This window comes from Colobus angolensis, unplaced genomic scaffold (assembly GCF_000951035.1).
Source record: "Colobus angolensis palliatus isolate OR3802 unplaced genomic scaffold, Cang.pa_1.0 Scaffold72, whole genome shotgun sequence".
Lineage (NCBI taxonomy): Eukaryota > Metazoa > Chordata > Mammalia > Primates > Cercopithecidae > Colobus > Colobus angolensis.
This window is the reverse complement of record NW_012120932.1, coordinates 5,763,712-5,783,840: the sequence shown is the minus strand read 5'-3', so window position 1 is coordinate 5,783,840 and position 20,129 is coordinate 5,763,712. Positions and strand designations below refer to the sequence as shown.

The window sequence follows — 20,129 nt, the reverse complement described above, 5'->3', positions numbered from 1 at the left end:
ATCAAATATTGGCAAAAGTATTAGCCGATAATACTTTCCCACAATATTTTACTATTAGAGGCTCAGTTTTAGAAAACTAGGGTATATTTATCTCTGACTAATGTGAAAAAGTTACATATTGAATTTAAATTTATAGCAAATTTTACTTCAAAATTCTTTATTTCTGGTGATCAAGATCCTATTGGCCTTTTTAATCAATTAGAATAATTTTCCAGTCGTGAATTCTCTACCTTGTTAACTCCTGTAATCTGTCTTATTCTTAAAGCATGATTGGAAGTGTCTACTAGATGACAGTAAACTCCAGTAATTCTTAAGCAGTAAGTTGTATGCTTTTCACTTTCAAGGCCAGAATTACGTGTCCTTGCATCTTAGAAGCCAAACACTCCACTTTGTGTTTTTCTTCAAAATACTTTGATTATATGGTATTCGAGTTTAAACTGTTTTATTTTGGAACAATATTCAACATGGAAAGAGAAAAGACTACTAGACTATGATATTAAACCCTTTACTAAATGTTTATTAAATGTTGTACTTTTAGAAAACACTAAGTGATACACTTGTACCTAAATTACCTGCCCAAAGTTGATTCCTTTTCAGTTGATTCCATATTATATCTTGAGGTTTTCTGAGGTTTTTGTCATTGTTTCTTCTATAGCCTGGAGAGCCTGACTGTCAGGAATGCAGAGGTCCAGAACAAGCTGCAGAACCACTGGCAAAGGAAGTGTGTGATCTCTGCAGCGACTTCAGTGATGAAGAGCCAGTGGGAGCCGCAGGAGTAAAGACTGCCAGAAAGAGAGCACCCGATTCAAATAAAGCTTCCAGCTCTCCAGGACAGCTTACCTTACTCCAGTGTGGTTTCTCGAAGTTGTTTGAAACAAAATGTAAAGCAGTTGAGGACAGTGATGGAAATACTGCCTCTGATGATGAAAGTTCTGATGAGCAGCCCACATGCCTTTCAACAAAAGCCAAAGATGCTGGTTGTGAGAAAAATCAGGACTCTCTTCGTACTTCAAAATATCAGAAATTAGATAACATCCTAAATCCAAAAGAAAAGCATATTTTTTATAAAAGTGAGAAGACTTTAGAACAGAATATTTCTTCTAAGTCTGATGAGAAAAAATTTAAAAATACAGATAAACATTGCATTTTACAGAATGACACAGAATCAGAAGATAGTGATGTCATCTGTCCTACACAACATACAACTGAGAGATTCCCCGACAATAGTATAAGGTTTAAGCCACCCTTGGAGGGTTCCGAGGATTCCGAAACCGAACACTCTGTAAAAACAGGAAATAATGATAATGGTCGAAAGACTGATGACAAAAGAAATGGGATAATTTCAGAAAAGTCAAGTCCTGAGAACACAACCCTGAAATCTATTGTGAAAAGAAAAGGCACCAGCGATATCAGTGATGAGTCTGATGACATTGACATTTCTTCCAAGTCAAGAGTAAGGAAGAGTTCATTGAGGTTTAAGAGAATAAAGGAAACCAAAAAAGAACTTCACAATTCTTCCAAAACAGTGAACAAAACAAACCAAGTATATGCAACAAATGAGGATCATAACTCTCAGTTTATTGATGATTATTCATCCTCAGATGAGAGTTTATCCGTCAGCCACTTCAGTTTCTCTAAACAGAGCCATAGAGCAAGAACTGTAAAAGACAGAACCAGTTTTTCTTCAAAATTGCCTAGCCATAATAAGAAAAATAGCACTTTCATGCCAAGAAAACCAATGAAATCTTCAAATGAGAAAGCTGTCAATCAAGAGCAGTCATATGAATCAATGGATAAATTTTTAGGTAACTAAAGACACATTCTGAAAACTTTAAAAAGTATATTTGTTTTATCAAATAGTCTGTGAGACACTTTGAATTAACTTGTAAAATAGCCCTGAAATCAAGATGCTGCATTGAGGCACGAATAAGGAAGGGTTGGGTAGCAGGATAAATGGGAGACCACATGTAGGTCAAGATAATGTTGCCATCTACCCCAGGACCCCCTCCGTGTGCCCATCTAAATCATAACTCCTCTGCCCCCATAAATACCAATTATTCTAGCTTCTATGGTAATTGCTTATTTACATTTATATGGTTTTATCACCAAATGTGCATCTCTAGGTGAATTAATCTGTTTTCACACTGCTGATAAAGACATACTTGAGACTGAGAAGAAAAGGGGGTTTAATGGATTCACAGTTCCACAGGGCTAGGGAGGCCTCAGAATCATGGCGGAAGACGAGGAGGAGCACGTCGTGTCTTAACATGGTTGGTGGCAGGAGAAGAGAGAGAGCTTGTGCAGGGGAGCTCCTCTTTATAAAGCCATCAGATCTCATGAGACGTACTCACTGTCACGAGAACAGCATGGGAAAGACCCATCCCCATGATTCCGTTACCTCCCACCAGGTCCCTCCTGTGACACGTGGGGATTGTGGGAGCTGCAGTTCAAGATGAGATTTGAGTGGAGACACAGCCAAACCATATCACTAGGTATTATGATCCAGTCTCATACTATATTTTTTTAAAAATGTTAGGCAGTCTTTTTTAATCTACAGGAATCCTCATCCCTTTCATTGCCTTACAATGTAACTATGGAAGTACCTGGACCATCTCTTACAGAGTTTCCCTCAATTTGTATTTTGCTAATTGCATCCTCTCCATGCAGTTAAACATGTTCTTCTGTCTTCTATATTACCTGCAAAAGAGCAGTTGGTTCCTGAGACTGGATCAGACTCAGGTTCAGTTCCTTTGGCAAGATAAAAGTTAGTGTTTAACAAGACTATAGTAGGCACAAAATGTTTATTCTCTCTCCATGATCCTAGCAGCCATTGATACTTAATACCTATACTTATTTATTCATTCGGAGTAGCAAAATATTTTCTGTCTATCTCCTTTCATTTTCATGTAATTTTTAGAATGCTTTTGTAAAGAGGTACTTCACTACTTCCCCTCATCTACTGTTGCTTACCCAGTGGCACAGAGAGACAGGAAAAGTGCTCATTGCTTTCTTTATTTACCAGTTTATAGTATAGTAAAAACTAAATATGTCTATATGCCATAAGAATGACTCCTTCTTTTCTTAGTAATTAATTCAAACACATTTAGTGGGTCTCAATTTATTGCAATTAATAATATTATTAAGGCTCCATTGTCCTATCTGTGGATAGAGGGGAATCTCTGAAATGAGTATTTTGGATCCTGAAGCCTTTTGGCTTTGCTGCTGGTCATTCTGGAAGCCTCTTTGTTGTCTAGTCTTAACGAGATGTTCCAGGGTCATCTCGTACATTTTCTGCCCCAGACCTGCAATCAGTCATTATTCCCAGAAGTCTTGGTTTCTTTTAGAGAGAAAGTATGTTTCGAGACCACAGTATGGTGCTAGTAATGATCATTGCTGCTGTTGACTTGGTTATTATTTCTGGGCCTTTTCAGTGGCCAGATTGTATATATATCTATTTATATTTATATACATGTAAGACATGTGTATGTGTACATATATTTGTGATATATTTTTATATATGTATGTACGCATATTTGTGATGATAAAATACCTCGAGTTTATATTTATACTTTTTTGTATTGATACTTAATTTGAGCGGATAGAGCTCTCATTTAGCCTCTTTACTATGTTTGAATACCATTTCTACAATATTGGTAATTCTGGTTCTCAAGCATATAGGGAATGATTTACTTTTAATGCCCCATTGTTGCTCATTTGCTTTATCCCGTATTATACAAAGAATAAAATAGCAGTACTACCACAGTTTGATTACTGACAGCATTTAGGGTTTATCTGTTTTTGCCTCTACTCTCCCTTTTCTTCCATTTTTAAAATGAATATACTGTGTCTTTCTTGTCAAAGATATAGACATTGCATTATATACCACCCTTCTCTTAGACTTCACTTGGTCCACAGGTAACTACACATTTCATGCTCCCCATCAGTCCTTAATGTCAGTGTTCCTCACGTCATTCTGGTTGTCTGAATCTGACTGTCTGGTAATTCCTCAAGAAGTGTTCATGAGAATAATATTCCCTGAGATTCTTGCAATAACAGTTTTGTGCCCTTATACCTGAAAGTCAGTTTTGCTGGATGTAAAATACTTGGCTCACATTGTCTTTTCTTGAGCGTCTTAAATATGTAGGTTTGTTTTCTTTTGGCATAAAGTGTGGTATTATGTGTTCTTTTTGTTTCCTTCTCCGTAGATGCCCAGGGCATTTTTTTTCTTTTCATTGTTGTCCAATAATTTTACTAGATTGTGTTTTGATGTTGGTTATCCTGGGTTCATATTCTCATATACACAGTGTTGTTTTCACTTACATTTTATTTTGGGAAAGACTTGCTTGTACTAGTGTTTTTGGTTACTTGCTCTATTCCTTTGCTTTGGCTTTCTTCTTCAGGGACTCCTATTATTCAGATGTTCAGTCTTCCCTGCCTGACTTCAGTTTTTGTCACATTCTCTCATCTTGTTGATCTGTTCATTTTGTTTTGCTTTTTTAAAATGTTGTTTGTTTCTCTTAAGGCTTATCTGTTGTGTTTATTCCCACTTATGTTCCTTCTAGTTTAGTCTTCATTTTTGAAATTAAAAAAAAAAAATTTTAAGTCTTTCCTGAGTTCTTATCACTCATTGCTGGGTTCCTCTAATTCTGATTTACGTTGTTGATTCATGTCTTTTTCTGTTTTGTGAGCACATCTTTCTAGCACGTTTTCATTGGAGGGATATTATTCTGATTGTTCTCTTTTTTCTCACAATAATTTTTATGAGATTTGACCCTGCTGCTTTTCCCTTGGTCATTTTTATATGAAATTACTTACCCTGAATTTTACAAATGAAGCAGAGCTTAGGAAATCTTTTCTCACTTCACAGAGATCCATATGTTATTTCCATGTAGAGTGCTGCACTGTGGTGGGCCTTCCTTTCGCTCTCCCTTGCTTTGCTCTAGATCTTTTCTTTCCCTCATCCTTGTTCTTCCTATCCTACTTATTTTGATTCTCCCCCAGCAGTTTTTCCTCTTTGTTGGGCCCTCACCTGGGTGGGGGCCCTAGTGGGTCAGTTTTGGGAGTTCTAGCAGTTGGCCTGCTTTAGCCCCTCCAGGCCTTTTTACTGTGTCCCCCCTGCACCCTCTCAGCATTGGAGAGCAGGAAACCTTCCCGGATTCAGCTACTGTTCCCCAGCTGGCCCCTTGTGCTTTCCGGTGAATACCTGTTGGCAGTTCTGGGGTCTCCTGTTTTTAGGTCTGTCAGGCGCCCTGTTGCTTCCTCCTCCTTTCACACAGATACTGAAACCATGCAGAGTTCATAGCTAGTGGAGATTTTCCCCACCTGCTTGTACTTTAGGTGTCTGTCATGAGGGTATCTTGTTACCTAATTTTGATGTAAATGTCCGTGGGCTTTTGGTTTTGCTGTCTGGTTGCTGCCTGTTTCTGTGTACAGATTCACAGATTCTCCTGCTTCTGCTGTTACCACCCTCTGCCCAGAATCTGTATGGTGATTTTAAGGCATTGCCTTCACAAGTGTCTGACTTACTCCCCCAAAAGTTATGTGAAAGAAGCTGAGATACAAGCAAGGATATTTTGCTATAGAAATTTTAATTGTTGTATTTGATTTATGTACAAATCAGGCTTTCTTTGTGGCTTTTAGCATTCTCATTTAAGAGTTCATTATTATATATATTTTGGTATCATTGTAAATAAGTACTGAATTATCCTTTGGTTTGTGTGCTACAGTTAGATTTTAGGTTTGAGGAATTATTGCATAAACTGTTTTTTAAATAATCAGCTCAGTTTTTTGTTTTTTTTTTACTGTGCAAAAGGTGTCAGTCGTTAGTTTGGAACTGATGCTGTTTTGCACAATGGATAACATGTGTCATCAGAATTAAGAAACATCTGAGTAAATTTTCTGCCGTGAAGGTTTTGAAACTATGTGCCATATACAGTACCTGGTATTTTGAAGTTTAAGGAGAATGTTATGCTAGTTACTGTCTCGTCATATTATTTAACAACGTTTGTGTTTGCATGATTGGTAATTTCTGGTTGGAGAGGTTCAGGACTGAAACAGCACAAGTGTTAAAGGTCATACCTGAGGTTCATTGCCAGAGCTGTTGGAGGGAGCATTTATAGGCCTTGGTTCTGGCCTTCTCTTTTATGATCACAATTCAAAAATGAATTATAGGTGCCTAGAAGCAAAGCAATAAAAATTGTAGCTATTTTTTAAACCTCTTTCAGATAAAAGCCATGAGTTAATTTTTTTGATTTCCTAAAAAGCTCTCATCTTGACATTCTCTGGGCATATGTACAAAAAAGACAAAATACAAACAGTAAAACTGAGCAAAGCCAATCAAACGAAACTCCCTGGTCATAAACCCCATGCTCCCATTCCATCACTGTAATCAAGTACATGTTTAAAGGAACAGAGAAGGTTGGTTTCATTCTTTAAATTAGTGAACAACTTTTTTTTTTTAATTAACAATAAAAACAAATTCTTAGAGAGGACCCTCCTCAACCATGACTTTTCTCTTGGCCAAAACCTCCATTTCAAGTTTAAAGATTGTTACCTGCTGTCAGTAGTTCTCATCTCACATTGATGAGAAGGAAAAGGCATTTCCAAGGTAACCTATACTAACATATTTGAACTCACTCTCTTTTCAATATTTTTCCTAAAGAGTATTGTGTTGTTGATGTTTCTCTTGAGTATTAAAAATAAGAATAATGTGTTTTTGTGGAACCATACTGCTGTATACTGATATATCACTTAAAAAATATCAATTACCTCCTAGATGGCGTTCAGGAAGTGGCTTATATTCACTCAAACCAGAATGTGATTGGATCGAGCAAAGCTGAAAATCACATGAGCCGATGGGCAGCACATGATGTATTTGAGTTGAAGCAGTTTTCCCAGCTGCCTGCTAACATAGCTGTTTGCAGTTCTAAGGTAAGGAAAATATAGGGTAGTATCATCTTTAGTTACCTCATTTTTCATAGAAGTTACTCAATAGTATTTTCTCTAAGTACTCCCTCAAAAATAGCTACAAAAACTGTAAGGGACATACAAATAAGTGTAAAAATCAAAACATTTGGGAGCTGTAGTCATTGAAGATGCTTCAGATTAAACAACAAATTTACACCCAAGTACCTAGTAATGTTGAGTTGCTTAATAGTTTTCCTCAATAAAAATTGGCCATTACCCCCAAAATGAAAAGGAATCTGAGGGAATCATGTAGTTCAATCAGAACCAAAACCATTTCTGCTCATATGGAAAAAGGAAAGTATGTGATTAGATTGCTCCACAATTTTTCACCTAAAATGAAGACATACAGATAATTCGTTTCATATAGAATTTATATTTTTAGCAAAAGGATTTTTATACTGTTAAAAGGCATGAATACTTCTATGGGCTCTTCCCATTTCAAATTGCTGTTGTGATATTTTTGTTTATGCATTGTCACTTTCATCAAAGGTTTTTACAAAGTATTTTCTTCTGTTTGGCTTATTATTTTCTAAGAGCTAAGTGCCTCGGGAGTAATTTTACTGTCATTTCATGGGCAAGAGTTCAGAATGTGTACTGTATATAATACCAATATTTTGCTTCAACCTAGTGCTATTTTACTTTTAAGAATGAAGGTAGGGGTAGAATTCCTCTGAACTATCAAGGGAATTAATTTATTTGTACCTCACTGGTTTGACAAAGGAATCAAATTACCTTAACAATAAAACCAGAGTACAAAATGAAATTCAGGACCAGAGAAAATATAAATTAAACTGGAAGTTTAAGACAGGGAGAAAGTTAGAATACACATGCATAGGACATAACATGTTCTACCCAGATATTGTATTAAAATGGCTAATTTGATTGAGTTTTCTGGTAGAAAAAACAAAGGAGGTAAGCTGTCTATTTAGTGATACCTCAGCTAGTGCATGTGGAAATGTGTGTGGGCAGTTTGGGTGGTCACAATGACTGAGGGTCTAACTGGCATTAGCGTCTAGAAGCCAGGGATTCCAAATGACTGTCCTGGACAGAGGACTGGGTTGACGGGGCAATGGGGAGGCACTCCACTTGCAAAGAATTGTTCTGCCCAAAATTCCATAACACCCTGCTGAGAAAGTCTGAGTGAAATGTTTGTCCTTAAGGAAAAAAAAAACAAAAAACAAAAAAAAAAAAACAAAAAACAAAAAAACTTCTAGCAGAAGCAAAGCTTTTCCTAGCACTCACTTTGAAGGAAATTTGTCACTTGGGGTTTTTTGGGGACCACAGAACGATATAGTAAACAGCCAGTTGTCTTATAATATCCCTAGAATAAATCGAATAATGGACTTTGAAAGGCTATCCTTTCTAGCCTTTTTCAATGTAGTCCATAGGCCCAACGCCAAACTACAACTCGTGAAAGCATTCTTTCATGACCCAAATATGCTGCTTTTTATACTCGTCTTCTCATTTGATCCAGGAATGTACCATCTCTCAACCAACACTTTAAACAACATTTCTACAGTTTGATTGCCTTGTATGTGCCATGTGAAAAAGGCAGGCAGAATTATGTTGGATTTTCCAGAAACTTCTTTGTTAGGATAAAGAGTATGTCAGAATCTTTTAAACAGATAGCTAATTTTTTATTAGGATTTTTTTTTTAACCGTGCCCTTTTTTAAAACCATGTCCTTCTACATACAAATTTTAATGTGAAAGGTCAGATAATTTGGCAAACCGCTGTAGTGGATGTTAGTGAAATAACTGAATACTGGTCATTAGCTTATCTAAATATTTATTAGAGAAGAAGTTTACAAGCATATAATTTCTCCAACAATTGACCTAAGAAGCAACCTGCTTCTTAAGCAAAGTTATAAAAATAAAATGCTGGAAACGCAGTTTGCCTGTGAGCTCTTTCAGTCCAAATGTTTTTGAGGTGGGCAGCACAACCTCGTTAGAAACCTTGTCTCTTTACAGTGATTTTCAGAGGGAGGGGCATCTCTCGCTAGGAAACAAATTGGAATACCTACTCCCTGGGTGTTATAATATACCCTTCGAGGCTGTCTGTCTCCCTCATCACACATACACCAACTTAGTAAACCCTTTTCAGAGAAGATAAAGAAATTAGTTGTTTAATGACTACATTGTGGTGAAGTTTTAAAGCCACTAAATGGGAGGTCCATTCCCATGGCGCCATTGCTAGCAGCCCAGACACAGTCTACAGAAACACTCATTTCAGTGGCCGACTTCAGTCAGTCATTGATACAGCAAAATTTCATTCTAACATTTCAAAGCTGTCTCACAGAATTTCTGAGAAGAAAAGTTCCCAATCACTGATTTCGTCATATCGCATCATTATTACTTCAGCACCTTTAATGAGGAAATCATTGAAACACACTCATCATCTTTGGCTAGAGAGACTTATGTTACTCAGAGGTTTTGCAGCTGGTGTGGCAGTGGGTGGCAATAGTGAATTTACAGTTTTGAAAAAAAAAATTACGAGAAGAAAAGAGAATAAACAAAGGGAAAGGGAAATGAAGCAAGAACAAAAGAGACTCAGTCCTAGTGTTAGAAAATACCTGCAAACTTCTTGATCCTGAAGTCTCCAAAAAGCTCAGACCTCCCAGCGATAGATAGTACAGTGTCTTTCATCTGGGGCTCAATCTAGAATCTTTTCGGTTACTGGTAATTCCTCTGAGTGCTTCATGTCTGTCATCAAAGTTTTATTAAAGAACTTTACTTCTGTTTGAAAAGATTGTGTGTGCATGCATGTGTGTCTGTAGCCAGTTGCAGACATGTTGTCTCAGTAAGAAAATAAATCCTATTTGTTTTATGAAATCAGTACACAAGTAACTGTTGCCACAGTATACCAGTATTTCAACTTCAAAAGAGTACCATAGAGTCTGAATTAGAACCTTTAACTAGATTGCAAGGGAGTATACTAAAATGAAAACTTCTAAAAGAGAAGTAATAAACACTGTAATCCTACATAAGATCCTGTGGTCTTTCAGAGTTTTTCATGTCCAGTAATTATTTGATGTACAGTAATTATTAATAACCAAAATGACAAAAACTGTGAATCTACTCTTCAAATTCAACCATGTATCTTAAAAAGGAGTAAAATGTACTACATAGTTCATCTGTTATTTTACTATATGGAAGTATGTCACGGAGCTGAACTGTACCTGTTTGTGATGTGATGCCTCCTTTTCTCAGTCAACTGCACGTTTTCAACTTAAGTTTGCATAAAATTTTCTGAAAAGAAATGTACAAAGACAGCCTTCAATTAAGGATTAATCACTATGGCAACTGAGATGTGGTGACTGAAGGGGGAGGATGTATTCTCCCCTCAGTTTCCTGCCAGCTGTCATAGTCAACCTCTGCTGCCTGAATCCAAGCCAAAATATCGACTGTGACCAACTCTAAGAAACTATATCTGTATTTTTATAAATTGGTACAAGTATCAGACTATAAAAGAAGACTTAATCCCTTGAATTGGATGACAGACACTTGGCACTCTTGTGAGTGTTTGACAGAGAAATAACGGGTCGCTTTGTAGTAAAACCTGGATTAATAGTAAGCCCCTCTTTATGTTATTGCAGTGTGGTGTAAATGAGAGAACTAAGCATGCTGTCAGCCTGGGGCGCGAGGTAGCGTGGGGGAGTGTCTTTTATATAACCAGTGCAGGTTTAAGCACTATTCAGAATACTGTAAATACAAAATATTGTGTTAGTAAGAACTTCTCTTTCTTGTATTTGTATTAGATTGGCATTCTGTACTTAAAGAAAGGATTTCTGTGAGCTACGGTGGGTTTGATTGCAGTATGTTTATACAGCTTTTGGAGTCAGCTAGGAGGGATGGACTGTTTACAGTGAGCAGACTTTGGGGAGATAGAGCATTCCATTATCCTGTTTTTCAGGATAATGAATGGCATGATGATTTAAAGTAATTGTTCACAAATGGCTGGTTTACAAAGTAGTCCAGAAAGCAAGGTTTACGGTTTCAGCATGTAACTCTTACTGGGTGGGATATTTCATGGTCTTCATCATTTTTCTTTTTGTAGCTAGACATTAATTTTATGGCATTTGTATCAGAAAGTTATCCTTTCAGATACTTTTAGTAGAAGTCAAGATTTTAAAATGTGTGTGTGTGTGTGTGTGTGAAATTATGTGACTAGTATTGACATGAAAAAGGCTTTTGTGTTTCCACACCTAGAAGTAGGATTGGTTGTAGATAGCTTTCTGGTTCAGAAGATAATATGTCATTTAAATAGAAAATACCTGCTACTTAGAGGAAGGAGAATCCAGTTTTTAAATGATAAACTTAGAGGCCTATTCCCCTGCTAGCTGGAGGCTACAAGAAGCTGTGGCATCTTTCCGCACAATGATGATACCAGGATTCATGGACTGATGTAACTGATGAGCTGATGTGTGCAAAACACATTCAACACCTTGCAAGAAGGGCATTGAAACTACTCAAAAAATGTAAATTTTTATTACTGTAATTAGGATTATTGCTTACCAATGGGGTGATGTGTAAATAAGTCTCTACAGTAACCTGCTATTATTTTTGTTGCTAATGGTACTGATAATAGAATATTTTAGACTGCCTTAAAAAGATATCTAATCCAGTCCTTTAATTTTATGTGAAGTACCTGCCTTGAACTGTGGCTGATTTCTAATGAAAAATGCTATAGAGAAAATTGGTTTTGAAAGAAATTATAAGCTAATTTAAAAATTGACTGGGAATAACAAAAATGATCTTTGCTTGTTAGGAAGTAGTTTGATTCCAATTCTTCTCATAGCTGGTCACTGTTCCAATTGCATAGAAGATAGCTATAAGCCTTCTTTGAACAGTTTCTCTGTTGAGAACAGTCACAAGATCCAAATAGTTAAAAAATAGTATTTCTTCAAATAATGCTTTCTAGGTAGTGTTACAAAAAATTTAGGAATAGAGGCATCATTCAACTCTGACTGACTCTACCTAGTGAATTAAAGAATGTTGTGCACTTAACAGCCCTTTTCAAATTCTATTTTATCCCTCTCTGAAAACCATGGTATCAATTGGGCATGGCCACCTAATGGAAACACCTATTGCCTTGTCATCTGAAAATCCTGCCTCTGTCCTAGGAATTCTGAATTTTAGAATAGGTGAATAGGTGAATAAAGCTAAATTATGGGCTAAAAGAATTACAGTATTTCAGAATTTGAAGGATTCTTGAAGACTGTTTTACTCAAGTATCTCATTTGCCTAAATTTTAAAAATAAGAGGATAAGTAACTCCCCACAGGCCCCCAGGGCTCAACAGTGGCAGGAGGCTTACACCAGGAAGGTCTTTGACCCTTTCATGTTTTCTTGTGCTTTTCCCTCAGTACCTTTGGAATCTACTTTGTTCTGGAGATTTCAGTTTTGCCTTTCCAATATGACAAATCAGTCTTTTAATTTTTCAGGATAACTGGTCTGTGAAGAATTACCTTCACTTCAGCAGTTACACAAAAACCTCACGTGGGTTGAATGTATCCTTCCTTTAAGATATATATATATGTGTATAAATAAAACATATAATACAACATGTAATGTGTGTTATATATTATACATGTACATATCTAACATGTATATGGACAGCTAATGTATATATAATGTACATGTTATGTATGTTATTAACATGCATACTTGTATGTGATATAATATATGTTATGTGTTATATATGTATAAATACATATTATATATAATACATACATGTATAAACTACATAACTATGTAGTTTTTACCTTTTTTCCTTAAGCTATTTTCCTACCTGGAATAACCTTCAGCGTTATACTTCTGATCCCCTAAATCTCCACATCTCTCTCCCATTCGAGATCTACCTCAAATGCATACTCTCTTCCACGAAGTCTGCCCTAGTTCTTCCCTCAGCTAGAAATAAGAAGCCTGCCTTTTACACTCTTTATGCTTCAGCCAGTAGTACTTTGTATGTCCTGTGCTTATTCTAAAGTATGACGTTCAAATTTTTATTATAGTTATATACATATATCTCTTCTTTTCTAATAAACTCTGAACTTTGAAATAGTAAGATATGTCTGATTTACCTTTGATAACCTAAAATAATCTTATATAATTAAGACTTTATGAATAAGTACTTCTGGGATAAAGTCAGGTTTTCAGTTTTTGTCAGGGTACAATGAACCCCACCTCTATGTTCTGAGAATTTTAAAGATGATTTATTCCATGAACAACTTTCATAGTTTCTCTGGAAATTATCTAGAGATGACATTGTTCATTGTTCATTGATTAACTATATTACGAACATAGTTCATCACTCAGGGGAAAGATCTCTCTTTCTCTGAATGAGAACTGTTTTCAGGTTTGCCTGGCAATCATGGTGTTGGATGGATTTACTTATCCTATACCTCCAGCCCTATCAACTCCTATCTGAATGTTCCACTCCAGTTAGACCCAATTCAAGTTCCGTTTTTTCCACAAAGCCTCAGTCTTCAGGGATCACTCAGTTTCAGGTTCCTTTAGTGCCCATTCTCTATGCCACTCATCACTGTAGACGTGGTATACTTGTAACTGTTGTTACTTACCTCATGTGGATTCGTTTTTTCCTCATGTATGTTATAAGCTACTGAAGAAGCAGGACCATGGGACAATCTCATGTACTCCTGTAAACACTACCACTTAGCTCCGGGCAGCACAGAGAGGGAGTTCAGAAAATGTTTGTGATAATTCCCGCATGGAAGTACTGCATAAGGCCAATCGCTACAACTATTTTCACAAGTTAAGTCTCCTCAACTCTTTGTGCCACAAGTTAATGTTAAAGTGAGTATACTGGCTGGCAGCTAATGTAAAGTTACGACTCAAGTTTGAGCAGTATAAATGCTTCTTCGTATTCTTCATCGTCATTATTCGTCATCTGTTGGCCGTAATGCTGGTATAGGAAACCCACTCAGGAAGAGAGAACATGAAGAATGGTGTCAGAAAGATATTCCTGGAACCCATGCATCCTCATCTGGCAATAATAAATCTGGAGAGTCATTGTGTGGCTTCCAGAGTCACTTTGTAGCTTCCAAAGCTCTGTCAAGTGTCTTATTGTGTCCTTTCCGTAGCATACAAGGCCTATCTCAGTTTGGCCCTAGCATGCTTTTCTAGTCTCATTCCAAGACACTCACGTAATCAAGATTATTGAAATGAATTATGTACCAACAATTCTGGTACATACCAACAACAGAGTATGTACCAACAACATAGTAAAAAGCTGTGAGAGCAGATTCTATTTATATTCCATTGTGTACTAAACACCAGGGATACAAAGATGAACAAACAGGCTCTTCTTAGCCTTCAGTTTGTGAACTCTTCTCCAGACCTGCTCAGGCCTGCCATGCCTTTGCTTGTCTGGTTCCTTGTTTAAAATTCCTTGTCACCTGCGTCTGCTGATTGAACTCCTACCCCTTGTATCATCTGTGACAGCTCTCCCCCAACTCTTCTCCAAAGCAATATAAAGTTTTCCTCGTTCTTCTCTTTACTTGTGTGTGTTTATCTGCTATAGCGGTTATCTCATTGTATTATGCGATACTGGATGAATATGTACAAGATGCTTTTGAGTGCAGGAAATAGAATAACCATCAAAAATTGGGCTGTATAGTAAATCACTGAACTAATTCAAATAACAGCAGGTCTGGAAGGAGGCATTTTCAGGTGTGACAGCCCCATGACACGACAGGGATTCAGGCTCTTTCATTTTCTGCCCTGCTATCTTTAGTAAATTAACTTTTAGTCCTTAGGTCTTTTGCTTCATGTTGCCAGATGATGATTGCAGCTCAAGAACTCATTTCCTCACACAAATGTATTCTGAGGATAGGGAAGTGTAATTGTCTTCATATATCTCTCTCTCCTATTATATTTATTTATTTATTTTGAGACAAGAGTCTTACTGTCACCCAGGCCGGTGTGCAGTGATGCAATCTCTGCTCACTGCAACCTCTGCCTCCCAAATTCTAGTGATTCTCCTGCCTCAGTCTCCTGAGTAGCTGGGACTACAGGCACGTATCACCACAACTGGCTGATTTTTGTATTTTTAGTAGAGAAGGGGTTTTGCCATATTGCTGAGAGACTGGTCTCAAACTCCCGACTCAGGTGATCCACCCACCTCGGCCTCCCAAGGTGCTGGGATTACAGGCATAAGCCACCATGCCCAGCCTTATCTGTCTCCTTCTGTCGGGTGTATTAGTCCATTTTCACATTGCTGATAAAGACATACCAGAGACTGGGTAATTTGTAAAGAAAAAGATTTAATGGACTCACAGTTCCACGAGGCTGGGAGGCCGCACAATCACGGTGGAAGGTGAAAGTCATGCCTTACATGGCAGCAGGCAAAAAGAAAAATGAGAGCCAAGAGGAAGGGACAACCCCTTATTCAGCCATCACATCTCGTGAGACTTACTACCATGAGAACAGTATGAGAAACCAGCCCTGTGATTCAGTGATCTCCCACTGGGTCCTTCCCACAGCACAGGAGAATTATGGGAGCTACAATTCAATGAGATTTGGGTGGGGACACAGCCAAACCCTATCATTCTGCCTCTGGCCCCTCCCAGATCCCCTGTTCTCACATTTGAAAACCAATCATGCCTTCCCAACAGTCCTCCAAAGTCTTAACTCATTTCAGCATTAACTCAGATGTCCACAGTCCAAAGACTCATTTGAGACAAGGCAAGTCCTTTCTGCCTATGAGCCTGTAAAATGAAAAGCAAGTTAGTTACTTTCTAGACACAGTGGATGTACAGGAATTGGATAAATACACCCATTCCAAATGGGAGAAAATTGGCCAAAACGAAGGTGCTGAAGGCCCCGTGCAAGTCCAGAATCCAGTGGGGCAGTCAAATCTTAAAGCTCCACAATGATCTCCTAGGACTCCACGTCTCCACATCCAGGTCACACTGATACAAGAGGTGGGTTCCCATCGTCTTAAGCAGCTCTGCCCCTGTGGCTCTGCAGGGTACAGCCTCCCTCATGACTGCTTCCATGGGCTGGCATTGAGTGGCTGTGGCTTTTCCAGGTGCACAATGCATGCTGTCAGTGGATCTACCATTCTGGGGCCTGGAGGATGGTGGCCTTCGTCTCACACCTCCACTAGGCAGTGCCCTATTGGGAGCTCTGTGTGGGGGCTCCAACCCCACATTTCCCTTCTGCCCTGCCCTAGCAGAGGTTCTCCATGAGAGCCCCACCCCTGCAGCAAATGTCTGCCTGGACATCCAAGGGTTTCCATCCATCCTCTAAAATCTAGGTGGAGGTTCCCAAACATCATTTCTTGACTTCTTTGCACCCGTAGGCTCAACACCACATGGAAAGCTGCCAAGGCTTGGGACTTGCACCCTCTGAAGCCATGGCACAAGCTGTACCTTGGCCCCTCTTAGCCGTGGCTAGAGTGGCTGGGACACAGGATACCAAGCCTCTACCATTTTTCTGTGAAACCATTTTTTCTTCCTGGGCCTCAGGGCCTATGATGGGAGGGGCTGCCGCAAAGGTCTTTGATGTGCCCTGGAGACATTTTCCTTCTCAAAGAGATTCTATAAATGAAAATGTGAATAATTATTCTAATTTGTTAGTATGAGCATAACTCTCTTGTGGTGAGTTGACATTAGATAAGACAAATATGTCTGAACTGAAATTTGTGATATTTTGCAAATTATCTGATGAAGATAATTCACCTTTAATATAACTAGGATCTGCTCACAGTTTTTACAGCAAGATGGTAAGTTGATGTTTTATTTTAGAGACGTCAGCCATCTTGTTAGCCACATTACTTACTATCAGTCCAATTTCAGTTAATCTATAAACAAGTCTCATGACTAGCATTACCTGCTTCAGAGTGGATTGGAAAACCATATCCCACTATTTCATTTGCCGTGTAAGGCTATTTTGTTGCAGGTGAAATAATTGAATGCCTTAACAGCAAGAACTTTTTATCTTGTTTTATGTTCTAATCTTGTTTAGAACAATCAAAATAACTTCAAACAGTACAGGGGGGCCCTACCTGTTCAAAGAGATCCCCCAGGTTTCATTATATTTCTCTGATGGGTGAAATGAGGATCTTTGGCCTGTGTGCAGCATTATTTGGTTCGGTATGTTGTATGAGATGACATAAAATCTTAAATCAAGGTACATTCCATTTTATAATAAAGCTGCCAAATGAGATATCAAAATAATAATGCAAGAAAAGAGTATGCAAGGGAAGTCTTGTGAAGCTGTACCTTCGAGCATAGGTAGGACAGTGTTGGGCAAGAAACTAGGTTCTGAGGAAATCTGGATCCAGAAATGTGATGATGTGTTTGGCAGCTAGTGAGAAGACTGGACTGATCAGGTAGACTTGTATTGGACCACAGAGAGCAGTAAGGTACATAGGGGGTTAAGAAAAAGTCATGAAGGACCTTTCATTTAGGGCAATAATCAATAAATGTTAAACTGACCTGAACAGACTGAGATGTTAGGCTTTATACTCTGACAGGTTAATTTTCAAGATATGCCAAATACCTAACCATTCCACAGTGAAGAAGGCCAGGAGCCAGGCTGGAGCAGGTTGATGTAATGATTATTCTAGACAAAGACTATTCTATTTTCACTGAACAGGTGGGGGACCATTTCATGTGTGTGGATATAACGCTGGGTGAAGCCCAGACCTACTCATGATGATCATGGTCAAACTTGCCAACATGAAGGTATCAATTCCAGTTTATTAGAGACTGGCAGTTGTCAAAGTGTGGTCCGTGGACCCTAAGATAGCCCCAAGACTCGGGGGGTCCACCTTTTCACTTGTTGACATTTGTACTAATGATTCGAAAGCAATGTGGGGGAGCCTGCTGGCAGATTAGTATGAACAGGCAGTGGCCCTTAATTGTAGTAGTGAGACAAGATTGCTTCCTTGACCCCCTTCGCGGGCGGGAACTGGAGTGGCTCATTTCACTCAGCCCGCCGCTGGCCACTCCTTGTAGGAGGGAGTGTACAAATGAGCAAGCAGGTATTGGAACAGGAGCGAACAAATGCTGCAGCCAACCAGTCGCTCCTCTCGGGTGGGAGCAGGCTCTGTGCGGGCCCTGCAGCAGCATCCAAGCATATTACAACCAGTGCTCTTTAAGCTCTGCCCTCCGGGGACAGCCAAGTGCCACCCAGCTCAGTGGAGGGTCAGGGTGGCAGCCGCTGCCCTCTTGGCACTTGGGTTCTTGACCGGTGTGAGGAAGAATCAGGTCATACGAACTGTTTGAAAGGTGATGCATGCGGAAGACTTTATGGAGCACTGGGCGGCTCTCAGCAGAGAGGGAGGCTGGAAAGGGGATGGGAAGGTGATCTTTCCCCGAAGCCTGGCTGTCTCCGACCAGGCCCCTCTCCAGGCTGCACCGTCTGAAGTTAGCTGCCTCTGTCCGTAGTCTCCAACGCCCAGTTGCTTCTCTGCTTGCCGCTCAGCTGCTTGTGTTGCTCTGCCAGCTAGGTCTTTTGTGGGCCCAGGATAGGGGCGGGGGCAAGCCAAAAAGGCAACGTTTGGGTAGAAAAACGGGGTCAGCTGTTTCCACGTAGGGCCACAGATCCAGGCTGAGCTTAAGGGTGGGGTTTAGATGGGAGCCCAGTCCTTCTGTATCACTAGGAGTTAGTGGATTTTTTACCACCACATTCTTGCAGGAAAAGAAAACTACTTTCTGTTATGAGTATCTTCGAGGAAGCAGCAGAATTAATTTTAGCACATCTCAACCCTTTACTGCCCATCTTTTTTGTATTCTGTATGATGAAATGGGAAGTATGCATAAAGCACTTGAATAATTGTTTGAGTTGCACATTGAACTAGCTGCTTTTTTATGGAACACCATTTGAAAGAATGACTGATAGACTAGTTATTCAGACTTGGGTATTTGGCACTTCCTCAAAAAAATGAACTTATTGACCATGTCACTTCAAGGAAAACAATGGACAGTACTTGTTGCCAGTGATAAAATTCAAGCTTTCAAGTGAAAGTTAAAATACTGAAAAGCTTGTATCTACCACCATAGCATTGACATGTTCCCAATACTTATTTTTCTGATAATAACAAAAGTGATTTTCTAACGTGGTACAGTTAAATGTGTCCATGTTTTGAAGATCTGCATAACTCTATTAATCAGTATTTTCTAAATGACCAGTGAATGATATTAAAAATCACACATGGGGAAAAGATTTACCAAAGTTCAAGATACACCAATGAATTTTAACAATATAAACATTTTACTGAAAGGTTTCAGATTTTTAATGAAATAAACCTTGAGTTTTGGTATTGTGTCAAAAAAGAAAATCCATAATTATCTGAAAAGACTTAAAATATTTTTCCCTTTTCTAACTACACGTCTGTATGAGACCAATTTTCTTCATAAGCTTCATCCAAAACAGTGTGTCACAACAGATTGAACGTAGAAACAGGAGAATTCAGCTGTCTTTTATTAAGCCAAATATTAAAGACATTTGTAAAAATGTAAAACGTAGCCACGCTTCTCACTAACTTTTTGGTTTTCTGCTTTGGAAAGTACAGTTACTTTTGTTTTAAAAAGTTCCTTATGTTAACATGTAATGGGTTTTTATTTTAATTAGTTAATAAAGACTTTAAATTTTCAGTAGATATAACCCACACAGACAAAAACTCTTTGAGAGTCTCAATTTTAAAATATAAAGGGGTTTTAAGACCAAAAAGCTTCAGAACTACTGTCTTAGACCCAAATGAAAACAGTTGCCTTATCATTAAATTCACTTCTTCAGGATATGCTTCCATTTTGCCTTTCTCTGTGTGAAAATGTTACTTTCTCTAATCGTAACCAAAGAAAGCATATCAGAATACAGGAGAGTAAAGATGATGTGATTATAGGGAATTAACTCTAATTTACTAAAAAAGTGGAATCTTTAATGTATTTTAGCACTTTATTATTAGTAGTAAATAATTACATCAAATCTCACAACTAGTTGTAATGTCTCAGTGTCATTTGTGGTACGTGCTTGAAATCTTCTTCCCCAGACACTGGAGAGCCATTTGGTGGCTTTCTAATCAAATCAGCCTAAGTGGCCCAGCTAGAGGCCAGGGCGGAGGGACGTGAGGAGCCTCAGCTAGAGGCCAGGGCGGAGGGACGTGAGGAGCCTCAGCTAGAGGCCAGGGCGGAGGG

General features: G+C 38.5%; 1 protein-coding gene across 1 annotated transcript in view; it reads left to right on the top strand.

Moving 5' to 3' along the window:
- ERCC6L2 (excision repair cross-complementation group 6-like 2) overlaps positions 1-20,129 on the top strand; it is a 240,699-nt gene that overhangs the window by 197,788 nt on the left and 22,782 nt on the right. The window contains exons 17-18 of the mRNA XM_011927507.1: positions 656-1,805; positions 6,776-6,930. Coding sequence (XP_011782897.1) covers positions 656-1,805; positions 6,776-6,930 — 1,305 coding nt within the window. The remainder of the gene's footprint in view (positions 1-655; positions 1,806-6,775; positions 6,931-20,129) is intronic.